The 15,439-nt window shown below is 48.1% G+C and overlaps 1 protein-coding gene across 5 annotated transcripts; it reads right to left on the bottom strand.

Annotated features, from left to right (window-relative positions):
- Positions 1–735: 735 nt before the first annotated feature.
- On the bottom strand, positions 736–9,509 carry BRD2 (bromodomain containing 2). Of its 5 annotated transcripts, none has more exons than XM_073641943.1 (12): positions 9,193–9,509; positions 7,008–7,308; positions 5,890–6,027; positions 5,336–5,480; positions 5,045–5,253; positions 4,598–4,966; positions 4,341–4,469; positions 4,050–4,256; positions 2,928–3,160; positions 2,530–2,834; positions 2,112–2,234; positions 736–1,975 (listed from the first exon to the last, which is right to left on the bottom strand). In XM_073641943.1, the coding sequence occupies exons 1-12, from the start codon at positions 9,222–9,224 to the stop codon at positions 1,842–1,844; spliced, it is 2,325 nt and encodes a 774-aa protein (XP_073498044.1). In that variant the 5' UTR covers positions 9,225–9,509; the 3' UTR covers positions 736–1,841. The 5 variants fall into 5 exon arrangements, with proteins under 5 accessions (XP_073498044.1, XP_073498043.1, XP_073498041.1 ...); XM_073641942.1 differs by having other exon boundaries at positions 2,112–2,261; positions 5,045–5,244; XM_073641940.1 differs by having other exon boundaries at positions 2,112–2,261; positions 9,193–9,508.
- Between the last annotated feature and the right edge of the window lie 5,930 nt (positions 9,510–15,439).

The following is a 15,439-nucleotide window of genomic DNA, read 5'->3' as shown; positions in this document are numbered from 1 at the left end:
AAAACTCCACGTACCCACAAGAGAAATGGACACGTGGATTTCAAGCACACAACGCGTCAGTTTATATGGAGGAAAAAAAAAAATAATCAGTGACCATGAGATTTCTAGGAATCCCATTCCCTCTGCTGGAGCTGTAAGGCTCCACACATGTTCAGTGTTTGCAGCAGATTCTTATGCAACAAAAATGTTGGCAGGAAGTGTGTAAAATATGCACATTTTTTTGCTTCAGTTTATTTTCTCATTTATTAGAAGAGAAAAAAAAATATATGAAAAATCCTGTAAAAAGGGCAAAAATGCAGGTAAACGAGCCCCAAAGGCGCAGTATAAACGAGCATCAAACTCATCGCGGGAATGTAAACATTTTCCAGACACACTGACATACAGGGGATGTGTATATATACATATAGATTCAGTTATTTTGGTGCCAACCATGTCTAAATGGTTTTATATTAAGTTTATGGTGCCGATTAGGAATAGGACTTTGGTTTTGCCAGATCGCCTCTAGTTTGAGATGTATTTGTTAGTTACAGTAGAATTCGGGCTTCAAAAAGTCACTTACAGCATCGTAAGCCAACAAGTTGAAATATAAAATTATATGGGATATTACCCAAGACAGAGTTAAGACAGATCAAAAGCTATTGCATCTGTTATATACAAGTTGCATTGGGGGAAAGCATTATTCTCATGGCTGAATTAACGAGCGCATGATACAATGGAGTGAAGACGACGCTGTAATTGGAAGTATATTTTTTTTTCTTTATTTCCATGTTTCCAAACTAAAAGGGCTTGAACAGGTACAAGAGAGACAAATAGTAAAGACGTCATACAGAGCGACAAACAAAACAGTCAAAAAGGAAGAAAATAAAAAAAAAAAAAAACATTTGCTTCCAGGTAAAAAATAAAGTCACCCTTTACATTGAGAAACATGCCGCTTGTGCAACTTGTAATATATATATATTTAGATATATACAGAGCTTATAAAATCTTACATCTACACCGGCTCCTGTATCAACAGGAGCCCTCTGTAATTATTTTACATTATAAAACAAAAAAAAAAGAAAACTTCTTTCCTTCTTAAAATAAATACAAAAAGAGAAAAAAAAAAACAACACAAACAAGAAAGGCTATACAAGACTTCTGTAGGGGTCTGGAAACAAGTCGCCAATGTCCAGAGGCAGAACTCGCCATCACCTAATACGCTGCATGCATCGGAGGGCCGAGGGGACATTAGTAGAAAAATCTTATCCAGGTGCCTTAAGCATGTAAGACATTGTGAAGGCCGATGTTCAGGACCCTTGGCAGCCCCCTTTACTGAAACTCCTCAGACGCACATTAGTAATACTCCTTCCACTGAAGTAAACACTCTGGAGCCGCCTCGCTCTTATGCACCAAAACAAAAACTGAATACTAGAACAATCCGAATAACGCTGGGAAAAAACAAAGGCTACTAGAGGCGCTCTTAAAATTGTCCCCTCGCCAGGGTCCTCCGCCCTCCCTCCAGGCGTCTGTGCGTTCACTTGTAAACAGAATAAAATAAGGACACTCAGCAATTCTACCCCGTGCCAACCCTCAATAATGCTCTATGCCCACACAAGTCTGATACCAAGGGTGATGCCTCATGCTCCAGGATTCTTCCCAGCTGTGTTATGTGCATCACATGACATGGGAAAGAAAGGCAGGGAAGCCAACATCCAAAGGCCGCAGTTTGTTTATCACCCAAAAAGGGGGTCAAGTCTGGTTCACAAGGACTCTGTTCCTGCAGATCCTTCAGAAAACCATGTACAAAGCATAAACCCAGCCCTCCTGCCGCTGTGGGGGAAGGTGCAGTCACGTCCCAGCCCTCACCCGGAGTCAGAGTCACTGGTATCGGAGGAGCTGGAGGTGGAGCTGCTGCTACTGTCCGAGTCCGAGCTGGAGCTGGAAGCACTGAGGCGGGAGACTGACACCGGCTGCGCAGATTCCACCTTTTCATGGACTGTAGGAGGAGAAAAAAAAAAAATGTTTTAATGCGACATAACCTATGAGAACTGTACTCACAAAGCAGGAATAACCTACATACAGCCACATCCCAAACTCAAATCAGCCCCCGATCAGAGGCAGCGGGCACACACCTTTCTTGGGTGGCTTTTTGGTGGAGTTTAGTTGCCCGCTGACATCCTGTAGTCTTTTCTCCAGCTCCCTCTTCTTCTCCAGAGCGATCTCTTCTTTTGTTTTCCCCACTGGCTTTTTCAGTGCTGCAGAGAGCACAGAGTTAGGGGGAGCTGAGGAGAGCACAAACAAGGACAATCATTATAAAAAGAGAATGGATGTGGCCCTAAAAATACAACTGAGGAGGCACCGAGGCACTACCAGAAGATTATTAGAGTGCCCCCATTGCCTGGCCTCCTCAGAATACTAAAAGGCTTCCCAACCCCTCACACAGCAAGCCGAACACCGTACCATATGCCTAGGGAATGTTAAAATATGTAATCAGGGGACCACTACATCATAGCCCCCCTCATCCCCAGGACAGGTGGAGCGGACACTCACTGTACGGCTTTCTTGGCTTCTTTCTCAGACACGACATCACATATCTCTCGAGCTCCCGGAGCGTCGAAGGCTTTAACGTCTCAAAGTCTATTTCAATTTCCTCCGGGTTGGAGTCTCGCAGCGAGGGCTCCCGGGACTGGATGATGTGCACTACACGACCCAACTTCTCTCCAGGTAGTTTATTGATATCCAAACTAAGCTGCCGCTTCTCATCATAGGTCATGGGCTTGCTTTCCTCCTCTTCCTCAGAGTCGTACATGACTGGGGGAGGGGGAGGCAGTGATTTTGATGACTTTTTAGAGCTCCTGAAGAAATAAAAAAATTTTTTTTAGATGAATATACATGAGCACTATTAGAGGCGAAACTTTTAACTTGCATTATGACTCACTAACACTTACTTAGACAGTATGGGGGCTGCGCCACTTGAGCTCATGTTCCCGCCAGACGCAGATTTCTTAGACTTTTTATTCTGTGATGTTCGCGTCTTGCCACATCTCCATTCATCATCATCTTTCACTTTCTTCTTCTCAGATTTCTTCTTTTTCTTTTTTTCCTTCTTTTCTCTCTTCTTCTTCGGCTTAGAAATTGGGCCCTGTGAGAGCGCAGCCAGCTGCTCATGGACGGCACGGAGCTGAAAACGGGAGTCACAACATTGTTACAAGAGAACTATCCTGCACCTTCTTGTCTGGTTCTTTAACATGGAAAGCTTAGTTTTAAGTGCACCCCCCCCCCCCCAACACATTAACGTCAGCCGAACCTGACAATATCGACAGGCTTGGTTGTTAATACATAGGGAAATAAGAATCCAGTATGTCAGATTTTGGGCAGGCCATCCCTTTGTTCTCCCTGATAAGAGAAATCCGGAGAAGTCCGTGTTCTCCAAGCCGCTGCCAGGAGTGTTTGGCTGAAAGCTGTACAAGGTGTATGAAAAGGTGGGGCTATAGGAACCGGCGCATCACTTTTAAAAGTGGCGATACATAAAGCGAACTACAACATTGTAATGTTGACATAGACACAACTGAGGTGCAATACCAGGCACGACCACTAGAGAAACAATGGCGCTGCATCTGGTAAAATGATGAGGCGACACTCACCCAGAATAAATGCTCAGAGGACACCAACCAATTATTTAAGGCCTAAAGGAAGGGAATCTTATTTCTGTCAATGGCCATTTGGTTATTTATACCATCCTTCAGGGGCCGTACAAATTGCGCCCCAACTCTGCCCACAAAGTACGCCCTGACGCTGGCACTGGTGTCAGGACGTAATCTTCCATTGCCCGCGCCTCAGCATCCAGTAGTGCGCACTCACAGAGCAAGAAATTAATGTGCCAGCAGCCATCAAAATACATCTACTGGCTCAAGCACTGCGGCCCCCGGGGGCCGGATAAAAGGCCCACGGCCCTGAGGTTTCACACGCAATGATCGGCCATCGATTTTAAAGAATCAGTTGGCCCTTTCAATACACCCATTTGTCAGTAATGAAGAGATGCCCAGAATGTGCGCCTACTCCCGGCGTACCTGCTCCTGCAGTTCTGCCAGCCGGTTCGCCCTCTCTTCCTCCGAGTCGTCAGAGCTCTCGCTGTCATCGGAGCTGTCGCTGCTGCTCTCGCTGGAAGAATCCGATGAAGACTTGGAGTCGGAGGGGGGCAGCTGCGTGGACGCGGTGGGGGGAGTAACGACGATCGGCTCGTCCGGCATCTTAGCGTAACTGAATTCAAACACGTCCTGGAGGGGAGATTAAGCGGATGAGATGTGTGCACCCCCAGAAGACCCCACTAATAAGTTACATGACCGCTCTGCCATTCTGACCTGTAACTTCCTGGCCATGGCCACCACATCGTGGTCCGGGGGATTGTATTTGTAGCAGTTTGAGAACATGAGCCTGACATCCGCTGCAAACTCCTGAGCATCGTGAAATTCTCGGTTTTCCATTTTCTTCTGTTTAAAGAAAAACATTAGAAAAGACCATTATAACCACAACACGAGCAGCAAGTAGTATTTGTTCCATCAGAGTCATAGGACGGCCTGGAACAAGCATTTACTATCATGTCGGTCCCTCCACCCACCTTGATAGTGCTGAGGTCCATGGGATATTTAATGATTTCGTGGTAATCGTGCAGTCCCAGAGAGGAGGCATCCACGGGTTTGTAGAAGGGCCAGGCATAGGCGGCGTGCTTCTTGGAGAGCAGCTCTTTCAGGATGCCGTTGCAGTACTTCAGCTGCTCGGATAGCTTGCCTTTCTTAGACGTCTGATGCTGCTGGGAGTCCGGCAGGTCCTTCCGGGGCGGCTTGATGGGCCGGCCGCTCTCCCTTCGGGTAGGGATCTTAGCAGGTTTGTTATCCGATGGAGTTAGAGGGGAGGAATCTCCGCTGGTGGCAATGATAGCGGTGGTGGTGGGAGTTGTAGTGTCGGCTTTTCTCTTCACTCCTTTCTTCTAGGGAAAGAAAACATTAGCTACGGCACAGACACGCTCTGCAAAGATTATGGTGCCACTTTCTAGCCACAGTTTTACCTTAGACGTTTGTTGTGTGGACGCAGGAACGACTGGCAGCAACGTCTGAGCGGAGGACAAGGATTTCAGCAGAGGATTAGACAGGACTCCGGGATGTGGCAAGTTAATGATTGTGGTGGGCACTTCGGGAGAACTTGGGTACAATGTAGACTGAGACATGGAGGAGACTGCTGGCACTTGTTGTGCACTCGTGATTCCACCTGTAACAACTGATAGAATGTCAGTATTACATCACATGCGTCATGTGGGCGGGTCATCAAGAAATATAGGATGAAGGTGGCAATCATTTACCTGGTGGCTTGGTGCTGGGTGGCTTCACATGCTTGCTCTTAGTAGTGGTATTGGGAATCTCCTGCTCCTCTTGGGGCATCTGCGCCACTTTCTGCAGGAACATCTTCTCCAGGCTTTGGGCCATCAGTACAATATCGTCTGTGGGCTGCAAGTCATCATAGATTATAATCAGTAAGGAAATAACTATAATACACTACAGAGGCCATATAAAAGATGACCACCTTGTCATGTGCCTAAAAGACCATATGGAAATCATAAGTGGCATTTGGGTGTAGTGGAGTCCTTGCCCATTTGTGTCCCTTACCCACCAATAAGTCAGAACAAAGTCACTATATAGAAGTGGATCCGATTGAGACTCCACACGTCCTTGCATTACAGAGATGGCCAATCTAATGATCTGTCACCATGTAATACTATATTTGCCACGCTAAGAAATGACTAACTGGCTGTGGGTTCCCTTGGCAAAATCAGTTTACCGGAAGAATGGCCGGGGCTATCAGCCAACAGCCAGGGCTCATTTCTGACAACACAGCCCCTGTCAAGGCCACACATACCTTGTTGTAGATGTAGCAGTTGGTGAACATGGTGTTGAAGTCCTGCATACACTCCAGTGCGCTCCAGTAGTAGTTGTTCTCCAGGCGCCTCTTGATGGTACCCATGTCCATAGGCTGCTTGATGATTTTGTGATAGTCCTGTAAACATCAGCCAACAACAGACATAAATGGTAGCGAGTGCCGACATCAGATCCAACACAACAAGGCATAAAGTAAAACCCTAAACTAACTGTTTAAAGATTTCACAACACTGGCAATAGGCAGCTATACTGCAGCAATAAAAGAAAAGCCAAGTCCTAAACTGACGAACCCCCGAGGACGACGGCCCACTGCAGACAACACGCCTGGTGACAGCTCTGGGATATTTTGAGGACTGCACTTACAGGACTGTCACATACCAGTTACACGCAGTCTGTGTGACCTTCAGTACCGCTGCCATACAGTCACCGACACTCAGCGCTGAGATTTACCCAAATGGAGTAAACCAGGTGGCGGTATTCATCATAACGATGGCCGCACAAGCGTCAATGCTTATCTCAAACGCATCGATAAGGATTCGGGTAAGACACAATCTTGCCAAACATTGGAGAGTGGCAAGCTGGCGATGTGGTGCAGGGAGAATAGGACTAAAAGCTAAATAATAGGACACCTACCAGATTAATGTACCGTCATACTTCTAATCCAAGACATCTCAGTATGTGTGGCTTTTAATACTGTCACAGTTGGGGTCCTGTACAAATTCATGGATGGGCAGATCTGCAAAATGTATCAATTGGAAATTTGCATTTCACAAAGTAAAAAAAGTCAACCAAATCACAAAATATCGGGTTGTGGCGAGAGTCAAAACCTCCGTACCATTGTAGGGATGAACAGGAAGGAGCTGGAGTGCAGGGTGGGAGAAGATGGGAGTTATTGTTCCTGACAGATGTTCACCCTTACATGTAAGGGTCCCCGAGTCCCACCAGAGCTGTCACCAGGTCAAGTCCACAAATCATCTCATATTGCCAGGGACACAGTAATATAATGCCAGGATCCCATTATAAACAGAGGCTGACCTGACTGCACCCTCAAAAATCTGCCGCCCTGCGCAGGACAACCAAGGAAAAAAAAAAACGTACCGGTAATCCGAGCTTCACCGCGTCCACAGGCTGGCGGAAAGGCCATGAAAACTGGTGCTTCCACAGAGACTTCACGACGGCTCTGTGCAGGTACTGTAGCTGGTTGGTGGAGCGGCCCGGCTTCTTGGCGTTGCTGACTTCTGGAGGTGGTGGATTTACTTGCGGGCTGTGACTAAAGACTCCAGACGTCATGTTGGGGCCCTCAAAGTCCTCATACAGAAGGGATGGCTTGCGGATACGCTTTCCTGGTGTTCCCTCCGCTGACTGACCCATTATAGCATGATTTATATCGAGGGGAGGCCTGCGGACAGCAGAAAGGCTCCAGTAAGAAATCATTATTATGAGGCCGACCTACGGTCATTGAGAAAGCCAAAGTGAAAGCAAAGGAAAATAAAAAGCATCTGACTTTACACTGGGTCAATACGGTAATACTGCAGCTTCCTCTGGTATATAATAGACACTGCCCTGAAAAATATGACAAGACATGGCAGCCTTGGTGTGATTCTCCTTGGACTCACATTAGTCCCCAGGCAGTGAGGATTCTCTCATGATATAGTGATATTTGGTGCTTGACATGGGAATATTCCATCTCCAGGATCATATCCCAATATGTAGTAGGTGTAATAATATTAGCAAATATCTCAAATTAGAAACAAAGTTTAGTTTTTTTTATTTGCCATGTCTCTTTCCTCATGTGCAGCCATTGCAGGACCTTAGGTATCTACTGTTACGACCACTAGCAACTAGCCATCAGTCACTATATCAGTGGACGTAACTATGTATACCTAAGGTCCTGCAATGCCTGCACATATGGAAAGAGATATAGCAAATTGAAAAAATTAAACTACATTTCTAATTGGAGATATTTGCTAATATTATTATGCCTACTATATTATTGGGATAGGATCCTGGAGATGGGAATACCCCTTTAAAGATTAGACCCATGGTATGTTATGGGAAAGGCTACATTTGCCAGATAGTATTAATGAGAAGTACTGTTTGTTCTATGATGAAACTTTGTTATATTGTAGAATCTTCAATATAATAAGCTTTTTTATATATAAAAATAAATAATAGCTGAATTATTCACTACAGGAGGAAGGATTTCCCCCCTAGTTACATAACACCTCTCCTGCCACACACTGGTCAGTGGGGGGGCAGCACCATACAAAACTGTAAATAGAGGCCACAGTAGGAGCCCCCATGAGGAACAAACCGATGTGATCTGTTAACTCTAAAAAATGTTTAAAAAAAACAAAAACCAAATCAAACAAGTAGCCTCTCGCTCAACAGGTAAGTAACCCCTTTGTAAAGAGGAGGTACAGGCAGACACTAGCACAGGACTCTCCCCCCCCCCCCCTCGGCAGCACTTCCTGGGTGCACGTGTGATCCTCTGACCTCACCGCATACAAGTCATCACACAACAGAGCAGACATTGTGCCCGGAAACCCCGGGTGTAGCCACCCAGGAACCGCCCCAACACAAACCACGCCGGGTGTAAACATTAGGGGGTCACCTAAGGTGGGGGACCTGACAGTCCCAATCACATGAGCCCAGACACCGGTATAAGTAATGTACTAAATGTATACAAAGCAGGCACAAAACATAACAGCCAGAGCTGCACTACAGCCAGCAGCCGGGACCCGAGCCCAGGAGGTCACCGAGGAGTCCGCAGAAACCATGGAGACCCCCAGCAACATCGTATCCACAGCCGATCACCGCTGCGCCAGTCAGACCCGATAATCACCGCTGCCGGCATCACTCCCTGGGCCCGGGCAGCAGCCGCCGGGAGCCCCCGTTGTCGGGATCCGCCGCGTCCCCTCCCCTGGGACACAAAAGTCTAGGCAGCCGGAAGAAAATGGCGGCGCCGCAGAGTGAGGAGGGCGCAGGCGAGAAATCCTCCCGAAAACATCAGCACAAACCGTTCCGGACCAACAATACACAGCGAGAATCACTACGGAGATGCCGGCCGGGAGGCCACTGCAAAGACTGCGGAGACCGGAGGCAACGGACACGGCCGATGGCTCCGGATTGTGTCGGTGCGGATAGGAGACGCCATCTCTATGGAAGCAAGGCCCGGGGAGGGGGGCTACTGCAGGAACCCGGGGATTTCTAGGAAAATACGGTTTTAATGTAATAATATCGGTTATCTCTGGTACAACACAGCTCCATCCGGCACTTGTACCTTTTAAACGCTGGATTGAGGGCTGCCTCCATGCGGATGGATGGGGATTGTGAAGCCGCCCGCTCTCCGGCTGAGGGCGTAGCGATCTCTTTGGCTCAAACCACTTCAGGTTTTTCACCCTTCCAGCTCCAACTCTCCGCTTCAGCGAAATGGCGCCTCGAAGGCTGAGGCCGGTCTTATATAAATATAGAGGCAGTCCTTGATTGGTTGAATATGGACAGCCCCTTTGATACTTCCAACGCTTCCATTGGCCGGCCTGCCCATCTATTAACATGTTCCACGCCCACTGCGGTGTAATCATCTTCCTATTGGTTAGCAGGACTCACCGTAGCTTGGCTGCCCCTAGTGGTTGCCTTGAGCACGACTACTGCAGCAGCAAAAGAGGACGCGCCCTTCTCATCGTAGGACTCCAGGACGAGTGACTCAGCGCCGCTTCCACGTCACCCAAGAAAACCTCCTCTCTGATTGGCTGGAGCCAGGCAGAACTCAGCGGCTCGGCTTCACACGATTGGCTGTTACTAGGCAGCAGAGCTCAGACGGGGCGGGGCTCCCATATCACGCGACGTGGCCGTTGTTTTCTCCTTCTGGCAGCTTGAAGGAGACGCCGCCATCTTGTTGCGCAGTTGTAATGTTCTTCACCAGACAAAGGAGAAGCCGCCATTTTGTCGCACAATTCGCTCTCCGTACTGGTGCTATAAAGCCATTTCCATCGCGTCACGCATCATATTTCGCAGCTTCCTGACGAGAAGTTCGTACTGCGACTCTAAATCTGTGAAAGAACCAGCAGAACACACACAAGCTTACAAAAAGGCACCAAAAAGGCGAAAAATACACATTTTACCACAGGAAACAATAGAAATACTCTTACCCTAACTAGAAATGGGTCCATTTACGTCAAGTCTCCCTCAGGCTCCACACAACGAACTCGGCGGCTTTTCAGCACAACCAAAGGTTTTGGGCAAAAATAACCAAGATGTCCGGATAAAGCGACCTCCGCTTGTCAGAATGAGCCGGTCTCCGACACTTTCGTCCGCCGGAATCTCGCCCCCCGTCCCCGCAGGCACACGCCGCCCCCGCCTGCTTAGATCCGCCGCCATTTTGTTGTCAGGAGCTGAGGCAGCGACGCTGTGCCTGTCCGTCCTCCTCCTCGCGCTCTCCTCTCCCCCTGCAGCAGCAGCCGCTGCTCTCCCGCAGCTCCTGGGACGCCCCGGCCCCCGGATGCTGCATCCCTTCCGCCACCTACTGGCGGCGCTGCATTATTATTTCCTCCCCCTTCTCTCTCCTCCACACCTCCCTCTCCTCGTCTGATAATATTGTGCATAGTCATTGCTCTAAGATGGCGGCCGCTCGTTGTTCTAGTCAGCTTCCCAGACGGAAGACGGGAAAAAAAAAGAAGAAAAAAAGGCATATGGCGGGAAAGGGAGGATAAGATAACCCACCACATCCATAGCCCTCACACACTGCGTGGTGAGAACTGCTGGTAAACGTGTGGGGAATAGGAGCAGAGAGTCTGACAGGAAAAAGCCAGCCAATGTGGTGTGGGGGGTCTCCTCACACACCCCTCCTGCAGCTGGGACCGAGCACACAACATGTGGAGACCCTCAGTGACAAATGTGGGGTGTGGAGACCCCTCAGTGACTTGCAGCAGCCCCCCCCCCCCCTGGTCACCACATGATGCAATATACAGAAATTTCATGGTGTGAATTAGTGGATTTTCATCGTCTGCTCCCTCAGAGAGTTGCGTCTCGCTTGCCTCAGACGGCTGCTACGTCCTCTGGAGCGAGTCACCCTGCTCTCCACAGATCACCATGGCAGTGTACACAGCATAACGTGGGTTCACAGCCATACGCTCATGTGGAGACCCCTCAGTGACTTGTAGCAGCCCCCCCTGGTCACCACATGATGCAATATTCAGAAATTTCATGGTGTGAATTAGTGGATTTTCATCGTCTGCTCCCTCAGAGAGTTGCGTCATGCTTGCCTCAGACGGCTGCTAACGTCCTCTGGAGCGAGTCACCCTGCTCTCCACAGATCACCATCACAGTATATAACGTGGGTTCACAGCAACACTCTCACAGATTACGCTCCGTACACGATCGGTGGTCGTTTACGTAACATGTAAATTGCTCTTTGTCCGAAAACCCTTCACCTTACTGTCCCGGTGCGTTCTCTACTGGCGAGGAGTCAGCAGACGAAAAAGTCTCCGACTGCGCCCTGATCGTGTTCACATTGGTCAGCGATCGGGAACAATCGTTTGGGCGATGCCTAATTGCCAATACAAGTAATCAGAACGACAGCAGCACCTTTGGATTGGTATTTCGCGCCTCCTTTACAACTTATCGTATCTACTAATCGATACCGGATTGTTTTATTTTGTGTTATTTTTATGTCTGTGATTATGTGAAACAGGGACCTGATAGATTTTTTTGTGAAAGTGTTGTTTTTACATGTGAGAAATACCAGGCGGGTCTCCACAGAAGATGCTCCAGGGAGTGTTCTGCTGGTCAGAGGGGTAGCAAGTTGATTTGTGTTTTTATTTAGGCCGATTTATGAGTTTTACCACTTTTTTTGTTGATATTTTACATATTAGTAATCAGAACAATTACGACATATTTTGATATTACCCATGTGTCCCCGAAAATAAGACAAGGTCCTATATTATTTTTTGCTCCGAAAGATGGGTTAAGGCTTATTTTTAGGGGATGTTTTTTTTTTTCATCAACTACAATCCACATTTATTCTTGAGCAAAAAAAAATCAACATTTATTCAAATATAATCATGTCATCACACACCTGTGTGTATATATATATATATATATATATATACACACACGTACACTGCTCAAAAAATAAAGGGAACACTTAAACAACAGGGTGTAACAACAAGTCGATCACACTTCTGTGAAATCAGCCAGTCCAGTTATGAAGCAACACTGATTGTGAATCAATTTTTCCTGCTGTTGTGCAAATGGAACAGACAACAGGTAGACCTGATAGGCAATTAGCAAGATACCCCCTATATACACCGTGCAGGGCGATTAGCATTTACTAGACAACACTAAGATTGGCAGATTCGACATTGGTACCCTGTGCTCTTCACATGTTAGAGCAGGTTCACATTGAGCACGTGACATACTCTAGAGACGACATGGAGAACGTTCTGCTGCCTGCAACACCCTCCAGCATGACCAGTTTGGCAGTGGGTCAGTAATGATGTGGGGAGGCATTTCTTTGGAGGGCCGCACAGCCCTCCAAGTGCTAGCCAGAGGTACCCTGACAGCCATTAAGGTACCGGAATGAGATCCTCAGACCCATTGTGAGATCATATGCAGGTGCAGTGGGTCCTGGGTTCCTTCTGATGCATGACAATTCTAGGCCTCATGTGGCTGAAGTGTGTCAGCAGTTCCTGCATGATGAAAGTATTGATGCTATGGACTGGCCTGCCAGTCCCCCAGACCTGAATCCAATCGAGCGCATCTGGGACATTGTGTCTCTGTCACGCAAGGTGTGGGAAAGACTAAGTGCAACACGAAGGGAAGAGGGGGAGGAAGTCTAAACACTAGGGAGAGTGGAGACCCCCAGGCAGATCTAATATCACCCTGCCTACCCTACCATCCCTATATAGGTTCCACACCTATCGCCGAGCAGGACACTAAGTCCTGGATGTCCTTAGCGCTTGGCCCTAGCTAGGGAGGGGGACGGGTGAGCACTGGTAGGCCCCACTACAAACTAAAGGCAACAAGATAGACAAACAAAGGGGATAAACTTATCTTGAGCAGACACCAAAGGAATAACGCCAACTGTCCTCCAAGGGCACCAGAGAAGAAGCTAGCCGACAGGCTAGTTCTCCAGGCATGCAAAAAGATACATAGAAGTATCACCGGCGATTCCCTGGAGCAAACAGTGTTTTGAACTCCCAGGCAAGGGTGTGTGAATCAGCTGCAGGAGGGAGGTTGCCGCTGGGTCTTAAAGGAAGAAAGATTAAGAAGACATCTGTAATACCAAGCGCAGTGACCTTCTACAGCTAGATCCAAAGCGACTGTCTATTACACCTGACACACCCGTGACAGTCTTGTTCCATCCACCAACGCCACGTTGCACCACAGACTGTCCAGGAGTTGTCTGATGCTTTAATCCAGGTCTGGAAGGAGAACCCTCAGAAGAACATCCACAGCTTCATCAGGACCATGCCCAGGCATTGTGGGGAGGTCATACAGGCACGTGGAGGCTACACACAATACTCAGCCTCATCAGGAGCATGCCCAGGCATTGTGGGGAGGTCATACAGGCACGTGGAGGCTACACACACACTACTGAGCATCATTCCCTTGTTTTGAGGCATTTCCACTGAAGTTGGATCAGCCTGTAATTTGATTTTCCACTTTGATTTTGAGTATCATTCCAAATCCAGGCCTCCATGGGATATTAATTTTGATTTACATTGATCATTTTTATGTTTTATTCTTCTCAACACATTCCACTATGTAATGAATAAAGATTTGCAACTGGAATATTTCAGTGATATGTAGGATGTGGTATTTTAGTGTTCCTTTTATTTTTTTGAGCAGTGTATACACACACACTGCACATGCATACACATGTATATACAGTACATACACACTGTACATACCAGTATGTCTCCTTTTCAGTTCCTGTAGACTCCTGTGGTTAAAGGACCTCTGGTCCCATGCCTGCTTAGGTGGTTCGCTAAACCTAACACCTCATCTGGCCAAATAGCCTCTAATTATAAATTCATCCATGTCGCCCTAGACCAGGGGTCTCAAACACGCGGCCTGCGGGCCGCATGCGGCCCCTGAGGCTGCTTTATGCGGCCCGCAGGCACAGACCCCTTGACGATCCCGACCTGGTCCAGGAGGAGCCGGAGACAGCAGCGCTGCATTGCCGCACAGAGACTGTTTCCCAGCACTGCATTTCCAATGCCAGCCGCCGGCCAATCAGAGGCCAGCAGCTGATATCTGCGTGTCGGCGCAGCGAGTATGACGTCATTGCCATATGCAGATGTCAGCTGCTGGCCTCTGATTGGCCGGCGGCTGGCATTGGAAATGCTGTGCTGGGAGACTGTCTCTGTGCGGCAATGCAGCGCTGCTGTCGGCGGCTCCTCCTGGACCAGGTCGGGATCGTCAAGGGGTCTGACTCTGTGGTGCCTGCCACATCTGCAGGAAGGCCGCCGAGGGAACGGAGGACAGGTGAGAATCATCTTTTTTTTTTTTTTTTATGTGTGTGAAGAACAGCACAGGGGGCACATAGCCACAAGAGGGGACCTGGATGGGGCACATAGCCACAGGATGGGGACCTGGATGGGTCACATAGCCACAAGATGGGGACCTGGATGGGGCACATAGCCACAAGATGGGGACCTGGATGGGGCACATAGCCACAGGATGGGGACCTGGATGGGGCACATAGCCACAAGAGGGGACCTGGATGGGGCACATAGCCACAAGATGGGGACCTGGATGGGGCACATAGCCACAAGATGGGGACCTGGATGGGGCACATAGCCACAAGATGGGGACCTGGATGGGGCACATAGCCACAAGATGGGGACCTGGATGGGGCACATAGCCACAAGATGGGGACCGGGATGGGGCACATAGCCACAAGATGGGGACCGGGATGGGGCACATAGCCACAGGATGGGGACCTGGATGGGGCACATAGCCATAAGATGGGGATCTGGATGGGGCACATAGCCACAAGATGGGGACCGGGATGGGGCACATAGCCACAGGATGGGGACCTGGATGGGGCACATAGCCACAAGATGGGGACCTGGATGAGGCACACAGCCACAGGATGGGGACCTGGATGGGGCACATTAGTACAAGATGGGGACTTGGATGGGGAACATTACTACAAGATGTTTGCCATTATTACTATATGATGCTAATTGTAAGACAATATTACTGAATGTGGCCAATTGGGGTAAACAAAATTGTAAAAATCAAAAAAATAAAAATAAAGCATGAAAAAATATTGGGCACTAAAAATGCTGTTTTATATGTAAACTAAAGTAAACACAAAAAAGTGCACGTTTATTATCGCCACATCCATAACGACCCAAGCCATAAAAAAATAAACACGGAAAAAATGTTCAAAAGGTGTATACAAAAAAAAATGGTATCACTAAAAATGTCACATTGAACAAAGAATGCGGCCCCCCAAATTCAAATTTTTTCCATGTGCGGCCCATATACCCAGCCGAGTTTGAGACCCCTGCCCTAGA

The sequence above is a fragment of the Phyllobates terribilis genome, unplaced genomic scaffold (genome assembly GCF_046119375.1).
Source record: "Phyllobates terribilis strain yellow unplaced genomic scaffold, ASM4611937v1 Scaffold_7__3_contigs__length_470593459, whole genome shotgun sequence".
Classification (NCBI taxonomy): Eukaryota; Metazoa; Chordata; class Amphibia; order Anura; family Dendrobatidae; genus Phyllobates; species Phyllobates terribilis.
The sequence above is the reverse complement of the archived record's forward strand: the minus strand, read 5'-3'. Positions and strand labels throughout refer to the sequence as shown.